The sequence below is a fragment of the Salvelinus alpinus genome, chromosome 18, assembly GCF_045679555.1.
Source record: "Salvelinus alpinus chromosome 18, SLU_Salpinus.1, whole genome shotgun sequence".
In the NCBI taxonomy this organism is placed as follows: Eukaryota; Metazoa; Chordata; class Actinopteri; order Salmoniformes; family Salmonidae; genus Salvelinus; species Salvelinus alpinus.
The window spans coordinates 13,202,764-13,216,169 of NC_092103.1; the positions used below are offsets into that span (position 1 = coordinate 13,202,764).

General features: G+C 40.7%; 1 protein-coding gene across 4 annotated transcripts; it reads right to left on the minus strand.

Annotated features, from left to right (window-relative positions):
* Positions 1-3,499: 3,499 nt before the first annotated feature.
* On the minus strand, positions 3,500-8,278 carry ppp1r3b (protein phosphatase 1, regulatory subunit 3B). Of its 4 annotated transcripts, none has more exons than XM_071350251.1 (3): positions 8,086-8,207; positions 6,630-6,683; positions 3,500-6,156 (listed from the first exon to the last, which is right to left on the minus strand). In XM_071350251.1, exon 3 carries the CDS (start codon positions 6,123-6,125, stop codon positions 5,262-5,264), a length of 864 nt encoding a protein of 287 aa, XP_071206352.1. In that variant the 5' UTR covers positions 6,126-6,156; positions 6,630-6,683; positions 8,086-8,207; the 3' UTR covers positions 3,500-5,261. The 4 variants fall into 4 exon arrangements, with proteins under 4 accessions (XP_071206352.1, XP_071206350.1, XP_071206351.1 ...); XM_071350249.1 differs by lacking the exon at positions 8,086-8,207 and adding an exon at positions 7,810-8,047; XM_071350250.1 differs by lacking the exons at positions 6,630-6,683; positions 8,086-8,207 and adding an exon at positions 7,810-8,059.
* Positions 8,279-13,406: the final 5,128 nt, after the last annotated feature.

The window sequence follows — 13,406 nt, forward strand, 5'->3', positions numbered from 1 at the left end:
AGGGGACAGTGGCACAGCATTGTCCAGTTACCTCAGTGATGGCACAAAACCATATCAGCCACACCCACAATTTATAGAACCGCAAACTCTTGCCAACAGAGTGTTGACGTTTCAAGAGAGATGGTTTCGCGATTTCCCCTGGCTACATTATAATCCATCAATAAAAGGAGTGTTGTGTTTTCACTGTAGCCAAGGGTTTTCAAGCCAGCCATCTTTTGGCCAAAGAGCAGATGCTGCCTTCATTAGTGCAGGATTTAGGAACTGGAGAAAAGCCATTGAAAAATTCACAGCACATCAAAACTGCCAAACCCACCGCCACTTTGTAATTGTAACAGCACACCAGCTAAATCCAATCAGTGTCCAGTTATCCAGCGCGTGGGGTAAACAGCAGGATGACGCAAGGCATTGCTTGATGAAAATTGTTAGTTCGGTGCGGCATGTAGTAAGACAGGGACAAGCCTTTAGAGGCCACACGGATGACAGTGGGAATTTATACCAGATTTTGAAACTTAGGGCAGAAGAGGATGATCCCATTTTACTGAAGTGGTTAACAGAGCGTACCACAATTGTACACAGGCCCCAAAGCACAGAATGAAATTCTGAACATCATGGCCAATAGTCAATCGAGGCATTGCAGCTGAGATTAGGTCTCTTCCGATTGTACAATTTTCATTAATTGTTGATGGTACTCAAGATGTCTCTGGTGCTGAACAGGAGAATGTCTGTCTGCGTTATGTTGACCATGACCATGTCCCTCACAAGGAGTTTATTGGGCTATACAGGGTGTCTGAGACAACAGGCGAGGGCATTGCGAAAGTGGCAACTGATGTGTTGTTGAGGAAACCCGCAAACATATGCTCGGTTCTTTTGTTCAGTAGTGTGTATAGCAGTGGTTCTCAACCTTTTTGGGGTACTGGAACCCCTGCATATTTTGAGGCAAGGCAGGCAAGGTTTTGAGCGGTCCTCAGGGACCTCCACCCCCTCTATATTATATGTAAACTTACTGGAAACCTTGTGGTACTGACTACATTCATTACACTTTTTTATTTCACGGACCCCTTGCAATTAGTCCATGGACCCCTGTTTGAGAACCCCTGGTGTAATTGATATTTGTTCTTTTGTTTAGTAGTTTTCAGTACACTTACAAATGATTTATTTCATGTTATTTTATTTAAAATTGCATACTTTGTGCGACATACTTGTCCATAGCTGCTGTTTGAAGAGTTGAGACACTGACTGAAGGATATTTTGTTTGATTTATTTGGGTTTTTCATTGAAGTAGTTATTTTGCTTTTAGAACTGTACTTATTTTAAGCTTTTTGTTCTTGCAAAGATATTGTATTAGACTCAGGCCAGGTGCACATATTTAATGACTATATAAATGTATCAGAAAAAGTAAAATTAAAAGGTCAATTCAATACGGAGACCAACTTTGTGATGGTTCTCAATGGAGATTCTTTTAGATGTGATCACACCATGTTCATTGTATTTATGAAAACTACACCCATACAGTGTACAGTACCATTGTCACCTACTGACCTTTCTTGATATTGCTGGTTGTAAGTACAAATACCTGCATACATACTGGACTGGTAAGGAGCACTGCTATAACTATTATTAGTAGTAGAATTATAATGATTTAAACATTTGAACAAGTTGGGAAAACCCTTCAGTTAACTACTGTACCTATCAATTATCCAGTTGTAGGAATTATGGTTCCTCAATATACATTTAACATATAACAACGTATGCTATGTGTTACAGCACTACTTTTGGTGTCCCCCTCAGGAATTGCTCTTGAGAAAATTTAATGTAATTGTCCCCTCCAAGGTTGATATCAGATTTTCGCCCCTGTCTCAACGTCAACAGTGAAGAGGCGACTGCGGGATGCTGGCCTTCTAGGCAGAGTTCTTCTGTCCAGTGTCTGGGTTCTTTTGCCCATCTGAATATTTTATTTTTATTGGCCAGTCTGAGATATGGCTTTTTCTATGCAGCTACAATAGAAATTTACAACATTAACAATGTCTTCACTATTTCTGATCAATTTGATGCTATTTTAATGGACAAAAAAAAGCTTTTCTTACAAAAACATTTCGAAGTGAGCCCAAACTTTTGAACGGTAGTAAGTATTCAGACCCTTTAATCAGTACTTTGTTTAAGCACCTTTGGCATCGATTACAGCCTCGAATCTTCTTGGGTATGATGCTACAAGCTTGGCACACCTGTATTTGGGGAGTTTCTCCCATTCTTCTCTGCAGATCCTCTCAAGCTCCATCAGGTTGGATGGGGAGCGTAGCTGCACAGCTATTTTCAGGTCTCTCCAGACATGTTCGATCGGGTTCAAGTTTTAGAGAAATGTAATCATTGAATATTGTAAGAGCTTTCATTGTCTGCTTATATGCCCCCATTATCTATGCTACGGTTCTGACTTGGTCTTACAGAACACTGGAAGAATGGCCCATGTTCTGAATTTTGTCACTGTACATTTCAAAAGTGGTGAACAAATAGTTATGGCTACCTCCAACCTAGCTCGCTCATTAATGTCTTAAAATTACGTATTTGCCTCTTTTCCGCTTGTCGTCCCCTTATGCCATATTTTGTACATCTCAATTGTCAGTAGAAAACACATTTGTTTAAGCAAGTCAGCCATGTCAGCTATGATTTTTTTTTAAAGGCAGTAAATGAGGCTGAATGAACTGTTTCGCTTCCACACAAGGCTCCGCTGATTGCCAGGTGTAGCAGTGGTAAGGCATTGGGACTGATGTTGGTACTCCGCAGTTGGGAAAGCTTCATGTAGGCCCTAACAGTTTGTGGGCACCGTTTGTCAGTGATGGATAAAGTACCCAATTGCCATACTTGAGTAAAAGTATAGATACCTTAATAGAAAGTTACTCAAGTAAAAGTGAAAGTCACCCAGCAAAATACTACTTGAGAAAGTCTAAAAGTAAATGTAATTGCTAAAATATACTTAAGTATCAAAAGTAGAGGTTAAAGTATAAATCATTTCAAATCCCTTATATTTTTTGTTTGCCCCACCAAGATTTACATGCTAAAATTGCCACCTCTTATAAGACCCTTTATAAAAGGCAGCAAATTGTTCTTAGTGACCAAGAAAGATTTATTCCCCCTCACTCAGTTCATTTTTGTTTTTCGTGTGTTTGATATAGTAGTGAACTCCACAGTAAACAGTCTTATCTGTTAATGTATGGCTTGGTGAATGGTGTCTAAGGGTCTTGCTGAATATAGTTCAGCTGGCAGACCTTTGTACAGGTTGCTATGCGTTGAACAGGCTTCATCAGTCACTTCTATAGACATCTGTTTGAGTATCATAGTTCATAGTGACGAGGTCATGGGATTGATAAGTCAAACAAACCTTTGCTTAGCTCTCCTATCATTCACTGAATTGACATAAAAAGGCTCGTTTCATATCACCCACAGTAATAATACCACTTCTGTACTGAAGGTTTCAATGAGGAGTTTAAATAAACAAAATATGTAATATTCTTGCAAAACATATTTAATTCTGACATACAAAAATCCATCCTTCATACTTGTTCCTTTAAAAACATATCCAATGACTCTTATTTACATAGAGCAGCATAGTGAACACTGTAAAACATTTTAAATCATCATCAGGAGCAGACAGAAATGTGTATTTCTAAGGTTCCCGTCCCAAGTAAATTCCTGCCATTCCCACCCCTTTAAAAATTAAAGGATTTGAACTCAAACACCCACATACCAGAATGAGCTCAGTACAAACATGGTGCAAATCCTGAAGTGACTTAAAAATACCTATGTCTATTCTGAAGTCATATCACTTAACATAAATCAACTTAAAGAACTCAGTACAGGAAATGTGATGTGAAAGTACATAGACATTTTGATTCCAAATCTATTTGTTAAAAATCATTGAAAGTTTCATCATAAACATTGCTCTTCCAATTATTTTGACCTGCATCACACATAACAGTGTACATAGTTTTACCAGTTAGTGTAATTTCCTGTTGAGTCAACAATGGCTTATCCCAACACATACAGTGGGGTCCAGAATTACTGGATCCCTTGACAAAGATGGGCAAAATACACTGTATAAAATAAATACTGAGCTATATTGCATGAATTGTATATTTTATCTATTACTTGTTAAACAATCTCAAAAAGATAAAGGGCCAAAATTATTGGATCCTCTGTTTTCAATAGTCCAGCACCCTCCCTTTTTGAGGATAACGACACAATTCACAGTAGGGATGAGGTATTTTCTGCGTGGGCATTGTTCTTTCCAAAGCTAAACCCACCATTGGTGTGTGTGGCCAAAGACCACTATTTTCATGTCTTATGACAATAGCACCGGTTCCAATCCAAGTGCCATTGCCGTTTAGCAAACTTCAGGCGGTGCTATGGTCATATGACATGAAAATAGAGCTCTTTGACCATGTACACCAATGATGGGTTTAGCCTTCAAAAGAACGCATATGCAGAAAATACCTAATCCCTACTGTAAAATATAGTGGTGCATCTTTGATGTTATGAGGCTATTTCGGTCCTGGCGCCCTTGTTAAGGTCAATGGCATCATGAAATTTACCCATGACCGGGACATTTTAGCCAAAAACCTGGTTGCCTCTGCCAGGAGGCTGAAACTTGGCCGCAAGTGAATCTTCCAGCAAGACAATAACTAAGATCCCTTCCAACATGTTCTCCGATCTAATAAAACATTTTTGAAAAAGGATCAATTGTCATTATCCTCGCACAGGAAGGCTGCTGGCTTATTGAAAACATGGGGTCCAATCTTTTTGACCTCATCTTTGAGATTTTTTTAAATGACTTGTTTAACAAAATCTTTGTCTCAGCAATTGTATTAGTATAAAATATAATAATTTCTACATTTTTTGACCATAGAATAGAGACCAGTTTGAATTGTTCGTTTTTTACTAATCTTTATCAAGGGATCCAATAATTCCAGAACCCACTGTAGATCAAGTACAAAAGCTAGATATTAATTATGTTTTCCTCTTGGTTCAGTCAACATCTACACTGGGATATGCCTGTTAATTAAACCTGCTATGCAATCAGTAAATGTCACATCTGAATATTCTAATAATCCACAGAGTATACAACCCCCATCCCAAAACGTATAAATTTTTCTTATTGCTTTTGTTCCCCCGAGCATGGCTGGACGGGCCTGGCCTGAAAAATCACTCATTTTCGGGAACAGCACTTTCTCTGAACAAAAAAAACATTTTACTCTAAGGATGACGGCTTTTCAGTAGTAAGGTCTAATATCCTCATATCCTGCATAACTTGGCCACTCTGGGAACATCCCATGGGAGCATCTGGGACTTCCATAGAAGTCGAATTGAATTCCAAGATCAAACGAGTGTCTCTGCTGGTTACTGCTGAAGCTGCCCTGGCCGTCCATCTTCAAAGCAGACCAGATGATCCTGTAGTTTCGGCCCTGGTTACCGTCCCAGTATGTCTGGCCATTGACTTCGTAGCAGATGGCAAACTCTATGTGCTTGTGCGGCCTCAGCTCAGCTGGAAGGGAAACCTCGAAGGCGAAGGTGTCATAGTTCGAGCCTGTGTAGTTGTCCTTCAAGTACTGGCACTCCAAGTCCATGTAGCTTTTCCAAGTGTCAAAGGTTACACGCACCTTGACAGACTTCTCAAAGGACAGGTTTTTGACCTTCACGGTTCCAGACAGTGCCTTCTCTTTCAGCATGCAGTGCTCTAGGCAGACAAGCTCAGTCTCCAGACGCTGACGGAACAGCAGATAATCAGAGGAGGGCTGGGTGAAGCCCATTACCAGTCTGTCCTCCTCATATGGTAACTTGAGCGAAGAGCTGAACAGCGCTGTGATGTTGAGCGGGATGTCAATAGTGTCAAAATGAGAAAAAAACTTCACCTTGGTGAGGGCCAGGCCCTTGTGGTCGGCGAAGGACACTCGCCTTTTAGGTTTCCCATTCTTCTCATGAAGCAAATCTGGTTCAGTCTGCATAGGAGGGGCAGAGGGTTTGAACCGCATGCAGGGCTTCAGACAGGGTCGTAGTGGTTGTAGTGATTTCGGGGACCTCGTGTAGCAGAAGTCGTCGTTTGACAGGTAGAGCGGCATGGCCAATTCAATCGGCATGGTGGACTTGTGAGGAAAGAGGCTGAATAGACTGAGGGGAAAAAACAAAGATACCAGAAAGTTGTCATTCGTCCAGTTGCTTCAAACAATGTTTGACAGGATACACATTCTCTTGTGAAATGTATACAGTATCTTTATTGCCGAATTTGCATGTGAAACATTAAGCAACCGTAGGCTAAGTGCATGGCCAGAGCAAACATTGCATCAATTTCATCAGCTGATAGATCAACCCCCAAGTTACTCTTGTTCAGCCAACCATCACATGTATTTGGTTGTCTGCCGTATAATATCACTATTTAAGTTGTCAAAAGGTCTTCTCTGACCTACTTGCCCGATGTGTATAATCATGGGTATGCTTTAGCATTTGTACAATCCATCATGCAATCATTTGGAAAAGCAAAGATGATCATGTATAGCCTTATCCTGAAATGCTATGGGGGGTTTTCTTCTGAAATGCTAAATGAGTTTGAGGTCTCCATAATATCCAAATTTCTTGTACTTTACCTATTTTATTGGATAGCCTTGTCTTGAGGTGAGGCATAGGCACGCATCTGATATCTGACAGAAATAGAGTTAAGAAAGTATTTAAAAATGCTAGTATCCACAAGTTCATCTGACTCTGGGGAAGTAAATAAAGGGCCTCATTGCCAAAATCCCGAAGTATCACTTTAAAGCCCATTCTTAATGCACTAAACTTGTCCCACTTTACTAACATGAACTTCAGAACTGAAACGCTACAGATAGGGTCATTACTTACTCAGTGTTACACACATGTTGTCCTTTATTTTCTAATATGCCAGACAAGGGCAATTTAGCAGACGATTTTATCCAGTGCAACTTACAGTGGTGAGCGCATACATTAGCATACTGGTCCCCCGTTGGAATCGAACCCACAACCCTGGTGTTGCAACTGAGCAACACAAGACACATAATTGTGTCTTTTTCAGGTTTCAGTTTTTTCTGAAAGTTCATTGTGAAACAAAAAACAATGTACACTAACTAGCCAATAAACTATACCCAACATTACATGTTAAAGCTTGCGAATAGCCATTGATATGATGGTGCTGTTTAATGATTTGCCTAATCAGCAAATGTTTTGCCATTCCTTCAGACTACTTGGCGATACTTTATTAAATCTCGATTCGGGAGTCCGCATTGTCTTATAAACTCCTGTTTTAGTTGCAGGTAGAAACCCAATAATGAGGTAATATTCATCAGAAAGATATTAAAAGCAATTTTTGCACAGAGTGAGGATACATTTTAGTTAGGAGACATTTCACGTTTCCATCAACTATTCAGTTAAGTGACAACGCCGCTGCCACGCGACCCAAACAAAGATCTACACACATGCAAGACGCATCTCTCTTAATACAAAAAGTGGATTTAAGATTTTCCTGGATATTTTCTTTTTTTGGGCGTTCCACCTGCAACTGGAGACAGATGTGTATAATACACCGCAGCTTTCTGAAGAAAGTACCGGCAAGTAAAGGTTAGTTGAATGTTGTATGACTGCATTGTCTATGGGCCATATTCAGTGACTATGTATTCTCGACCTCAGAGGCTGAGGTTTGAGTTCATTGGCTATGAACTAACGCAATGTTATAAACTACCACTGCGAATTGGATTACAATCCTGCAAAAGTGATACTTTTATCTATCTAACGTTAGTCATGAAACAAGCTTACCTTGTGCAGTTGGTTTAAAACATTTGCAATGAATTCAGGTAGGCTTGACGTGATAGGCTACGTCTACTCTACCAGTCAGAAATCACCATTGCCCTCTCAGCGGTGAAAGCGCCTCTTCCTTGTCGTTTACATGTAGGCTATAATCAATTTTGCTGCAATGCTACTCTACTATTGCTACAAATAAAATGTAACTAGCAACTTCACAAACTGTATCCAGTTTTGGTCATGCCACCGTTTCAAACACCATACTGGGTTCAAGTGAACATGTAGGCCTACCTGTAGCCAATCACAGTGGGCCGTGGAGAAGCGCTCGGTGAATCATCAACTTGGTGAAAGAAAATCTAGAGATAGTCGAATGACCGCTCTAACGATGGAAATACATGTCCTCAAAAATAGAAGGCAGGCAAGATCAGGCGGGACCTTTCTAGCAAATGAGAGGGTAGTTTTGCTTGTCAACAAGTGGCACAACACCAATATAGTCGTTTTTATTTATTTATTGCCGGAATGCCACGTGCGTCTTAACAACCTAACCATTTGTATTTATTATGGATCCCCGGCAGCAGCTACTCTTCCTGGGGTCTAGCAAAATTAAGGCAGTTTATACAATTTAAAAAACATTACAATACATTCACAGATTTCACAACACACTGTGCGGCCTCAGGCCCCTACTCCACCAATACAACATTTATACAGTACTAAATCCATGTGTATGTAAAGTGCGTATGTTATCGTGTGTGTATGCATGTGTCTGTGCCAATGTTTGTGTTGCTTCACAGTCCCCGCTGTCCCATATGGTGTTTTTTAATCATTTTTAAAAATCAAATTTTACTGCTGGCATGAGCTACTTGATGTGGAATAGAGTTCCGTGTAATTGCTCTATGTAGTACTGTGTGCCTCCCATAGTCTGTTCTGGACTTAGGGACTGTGAATAGACCTCTTGTGGCATGTCTTGTGAGGTATGCATACAACTTCTATTCGATAAAATACGACTCACGTAGCATTTTTGACTTCCATAAAAAAATCCTCACTTCTTGGTTTTATTATCCTGGACAGATTTTAGGCTGAGCAAACCCTCTCGCTTCTCATCTTACTTTCTGCCTAGGTCCTAAAGCAAAATCAAAGATGGTGGATCAATGAAGATGTCCCACTCAGGCCGTTTACCATTACTTTTTTGTTGTCACACTTCCAGTCTGCTTAAGCATTTTAAGGCAAGTATGCCCAATATTCAATTGCCCGATGTTCAATTGCGGAATGGTACTAGCAACATAAATCCCTCTACTTTCATATCACATCAATCATTTCACAAATGCAAAATACACACTTACTGTACTGTATACAGTTGCAGCCTACAGTATTTTTCAGTGACAACAGGTTTGTGTCGTCGGTCTTCCGTTTACACACAGGTGTTCGGAGACAAAGATGGCTAACTAGTACAGGTAGTCCATGGTCTTCTGTCTGTTTTCCGTAAACAAGAGCTGTAACATGGAAATATGACCTTGTGGGAACCCTAGCCCTATTAAAAGGTGTGTATCAACAACCTTTTGTTTTTTGAAAAGTATTTCTCTCTGATATTAAAGATAAGATCCTTATGTTTCCAAAACCATACCACAAGCAATGCTTGTTATGATTCAGACCATGCGTCACGGCTCTTAACAAATCTCATCCCCTACAGAAGACACTTTTATTCAATGACTTATGTGTAATGTAATGGGATTAAGTGCCAGGGCAGAGATACCTGGATATACAGTGCATTCGGAAAGTATTCAGACCACTTGACTTTTTCCAAATTTTGTTACATTACAGCCGTATTCTAAAATTGATTAAATTAATGTTTTCCCTCACAATCTACACACAATACACCAAAATGACAATGCAAAAACAGGTTCTTAAACATTTTTGCAAATGTGTTACAAATAAAAAACAGAAATACCTTATTTACATAAGTATTCAGACCCTTTGTTATGAGACTCGAAAATTTAGCTCAGGTGCATCCTGTTTCCATTGATCATCTTTGAGATGTTTTACAACTTGATTGGAGTCCACCTGTGGTAAGTTCAATTGATTGGACATGATTTGGAAAGGCACAAATATAAAAACCCACAGTTGACAGTGCATGTCAGAGCAGAAACCAAGCCATGAGGTCTAAGGAATTGTTGCAGCCTTGAAGGTCCCCAAGAACACAGTGGCCTCCATCATTCTTAAATGGAAGAAGTTTGGAACCACCAAGAGCTCTGACAGAGCTCCAGAGTTCCTCTGTGGAGATGGGAGAACTTTCCAGAAACACGACCATCTCTCCAGCACTCCACCAATCAGGCCTTTATGGCACTCCTCAGTAAAAGGCGCATGACAGCCCGCTTGGAGTTTTTCAATAGGCACCTAAAGGACTCTCAGTCAATGGGAAACAAGATTCTCTGGTCTGATTAAACCAGGATTGAACTCTTTGGCCTGAATACCAACCATCACGTCTGGAGGAAACCTGGCACCGTCCCTACGGTGAAGCATGGTAGTGGCAGCATCCTGCTGTGGGGATCTTGTTCAGCGGCAGGGACTCGAAGACTAGTCAGGATCGAGGGAAAGATGAACGTAGCAAAGTACAGAGGGATCCTTGTTGAAAACCTGCTCCAGAGCGCTCAGGACCTCAGACTGGGGCGATGGTTCACCTTCCAACAGGACAATGACCCTAAGCACACAGCCAAGACAACACAGGAGTGGCTTCAGGACAAGTCTCTGAATGTCCTTGAGTGGCCCAGCCAGAGCCAGGACTTGAACCCTATCGAACATCTCTGGAGAGACCTGAAAATAGCTGTGCAGTGACGCTCCTCATCCAACCTGACAGAGCTTGAGAGGATCTGCAGAGAAGAATGGGAGAAACTCCCCAAATACAGGTGTGCCAAGCTTGTAGTGTCATACCCAAGAAGACTCAATGCTGTAATCGCTGCCAAAGGTACTGAGTAAAGGATCTAAATACTTATGTCAACATAGTATTTCTTTTTCTTTTATATACATTTGCAAAAATGGCTAAAAACCATTTTTTACTTTGTCGTTATGGGATAATGTGTGTAGATTGATGTGGAAAAGTGATTTAATCCATTTTAGAATAAGACAATAACGTAACAAAATGTGGAAAAATTCAAAGGATCTGAATAGTTTTCAATTGCACTGTATATACAGTGGGGAGAACAAGTATTTGATACACTGCCGATTTTGCAGGTTTTCCTACTTACAAAGCATGTAGAGGTCTGTAATTTTTATCATAGGTACACTTCAACTGTGAGAGACGGAATCTAAAACAAAAATCCAGAAAATCACATTGTATGATTTTTAAGTAATTAATTTGCATTTTATTGCATGACATAAGTATTTGATACATCAGAAAAGCAGAACTTAAATATTTGGTACAGAAACCTTTGTTTGCAATTACAGAGATCATACGTTTCCTGTAGTTCTTGACCAGGTTTGCACACACTGCAGCAGGGATTTTGTCCCACTCCTCCATACAGACCTTCTCCAGATCCTTCAGGTTTCGGGGCTGTCGCTGGGCAATACAGACTTTCAGCTCCCTCCAAAGATTTTCTATTGGGTTCAGGTCTGGAGACTGGCTAGGCCACTCCAGGACCTTGAGATGCTTCTTACGGAGCCACTCCTTAGTTGCCCTGGCTGTGTGTTTCGGGTCGTTGTCATGCTGGAAGATCCAGCCACGACCCATCTTCAATGCTCTTACTGAGGGAAGGAGGTTGTTGGCCAAGATCTCGCGATACATGGCCCCATCCATCCTCCCCTCAATACGGTGCAGTCATCCTGTCCCCTTTGCAGAAAAGCATCCCCAAAGAATGATGTTTCAACCTCCATGCTTCACGGTTGGGATGGTGTTCTTGGGGTTGTACTCATCCTTCTTCTTCCTCCAAACACGGCGAGTGGAGTTTAGACCAAAAAGCTCTATTTTTGTCTCATCAGACCACATGACCTTCTCCCATTCCTCCTCTGGATCATCCAGATGGTCATTGGCAAACTTCAGATGGGCCTGGACATGCGCTGGCTTGAGCAGGGGGACCTTGCGTGCGCTGCAGGATTTTAATCCATGATGGCGTAGTGTGTTACTAATGGTTTTCTTTGAGACTGTGGTCCCAGCTCTCTTCAGGTCATTGACCAGGTCCTGCCGTGTAGTTCTGGGCTGATCCCTCACCTTCCTCATGATCATTGATGCCCCACGAGGTGAGATCTTGCATGGAGCCCCAGACCAAGGGTGATTGACCGTCATCTTGAACTTCTTCCATTTTCTAATAATTGCGCCAACAGTTGTTGCCTTCTCACCAAGCTGCTTGCCTATTGTCCTGTAGCCCATCCCAGCCTTGTGCAGGTCTGCAATTTTATCCCTGATGTCCTTACACAGCTCTCTGGTCTTGGCCATTGTGGAGAGGTTGGAGTCTGTTTGATTGAGTGTGTGGACAGGTGTCTTTTATACAGCTAATGAGTTCAAACAGGTGCAGTTAATACAGGTATTGAGTGGAGAACAGGAGGGTTTCTTAAAGAAAAACGAACAGGTCTGTGAGAGCCGGAATTCTTACTGGTTGGTAGGTGATCAAATACTTATGTCATGCAATAAAATGCAAATTAATTACTTAAAAATCAAACAATGTGATTTTCTGGATTTTTGTTTTAGATTCCGTCTCTCACAGTTGAAGTGTACCTATGATAAAAAATTACAGACCTCTACATGCTTTGTAAGTAGGAAAACCTGCAAAATCGGCAGTGTATCAAATACTTGTTCTCCCCACTGTATATATACATTACCTGTCAAAAGTTTAGGAACACTTACTCATTCAAAGGTTTTTCTTAATTTTTACTATTTTCTACACTGTAGAATAATAGTGAAGACATCAAAACTATGAAATAACACACATGGAATCATGTAGTAACCAAAAAAGTGTTAAACATTCAAAATATATTTTATATTTGAGATTCTTCAAATAGTCACCCTTTGCCTTGATGACAGCTTTGCACACTCTTGGCATTCTCTTAACCAGCTTCATGAGGTAGCCACCTGGAATGCATTTCAATTAACATCTTAAAATATATTTTGTGGAATTTCTTTCCTTCTTAATGCATTTGAGCCAGTCAGTTGTGTTGTGACAAGGTAGGGGGGTATACAGCAAAATACCATATTATGGCAGGAACAGCTCAAATAAGCAAAGAGATACGGCAATCTATCATTACTTTAACACATGAAGGTCAGTCAATGCGGAACATTTCAAGAACTTTGAAAGTTTCTTCAAGTGCAGTCGCAAAAACCATTAAGCGCTATGATGAAACTGACTCTCATGAGGACCGCCACAGGAATGGAAGACCCAGAGTTACCTCTGCTGCAGATGATAAGTTCATTAGAGTTACCAGCCTCAGAAATTGCAGCCCAAATACATGCTTCACAGAGTTCAAGTAACAGACACATCTCAACATCAACTGTTCAGAGGGGACTGTGTGAATCAGGCCTTCATGGTCGAATTACTGCAAAGAAACCGCTACTAAAGGACACCAATAAGAAGAAGACTTGCTTGGGCCAAGAAACACGAGCAATGGACATTAGACCGGCGGAAATTTGT

Bases quoted from the DNA above. Each gene is read 5' to 3' on its own strand.
- ppp1r3b (XM_071350251.1), bottom strand. From the start codon at position 6,125: ATGCCGATTGAATTGGCCATGCCGCTCTACCTGTCAAACGACGACTTC.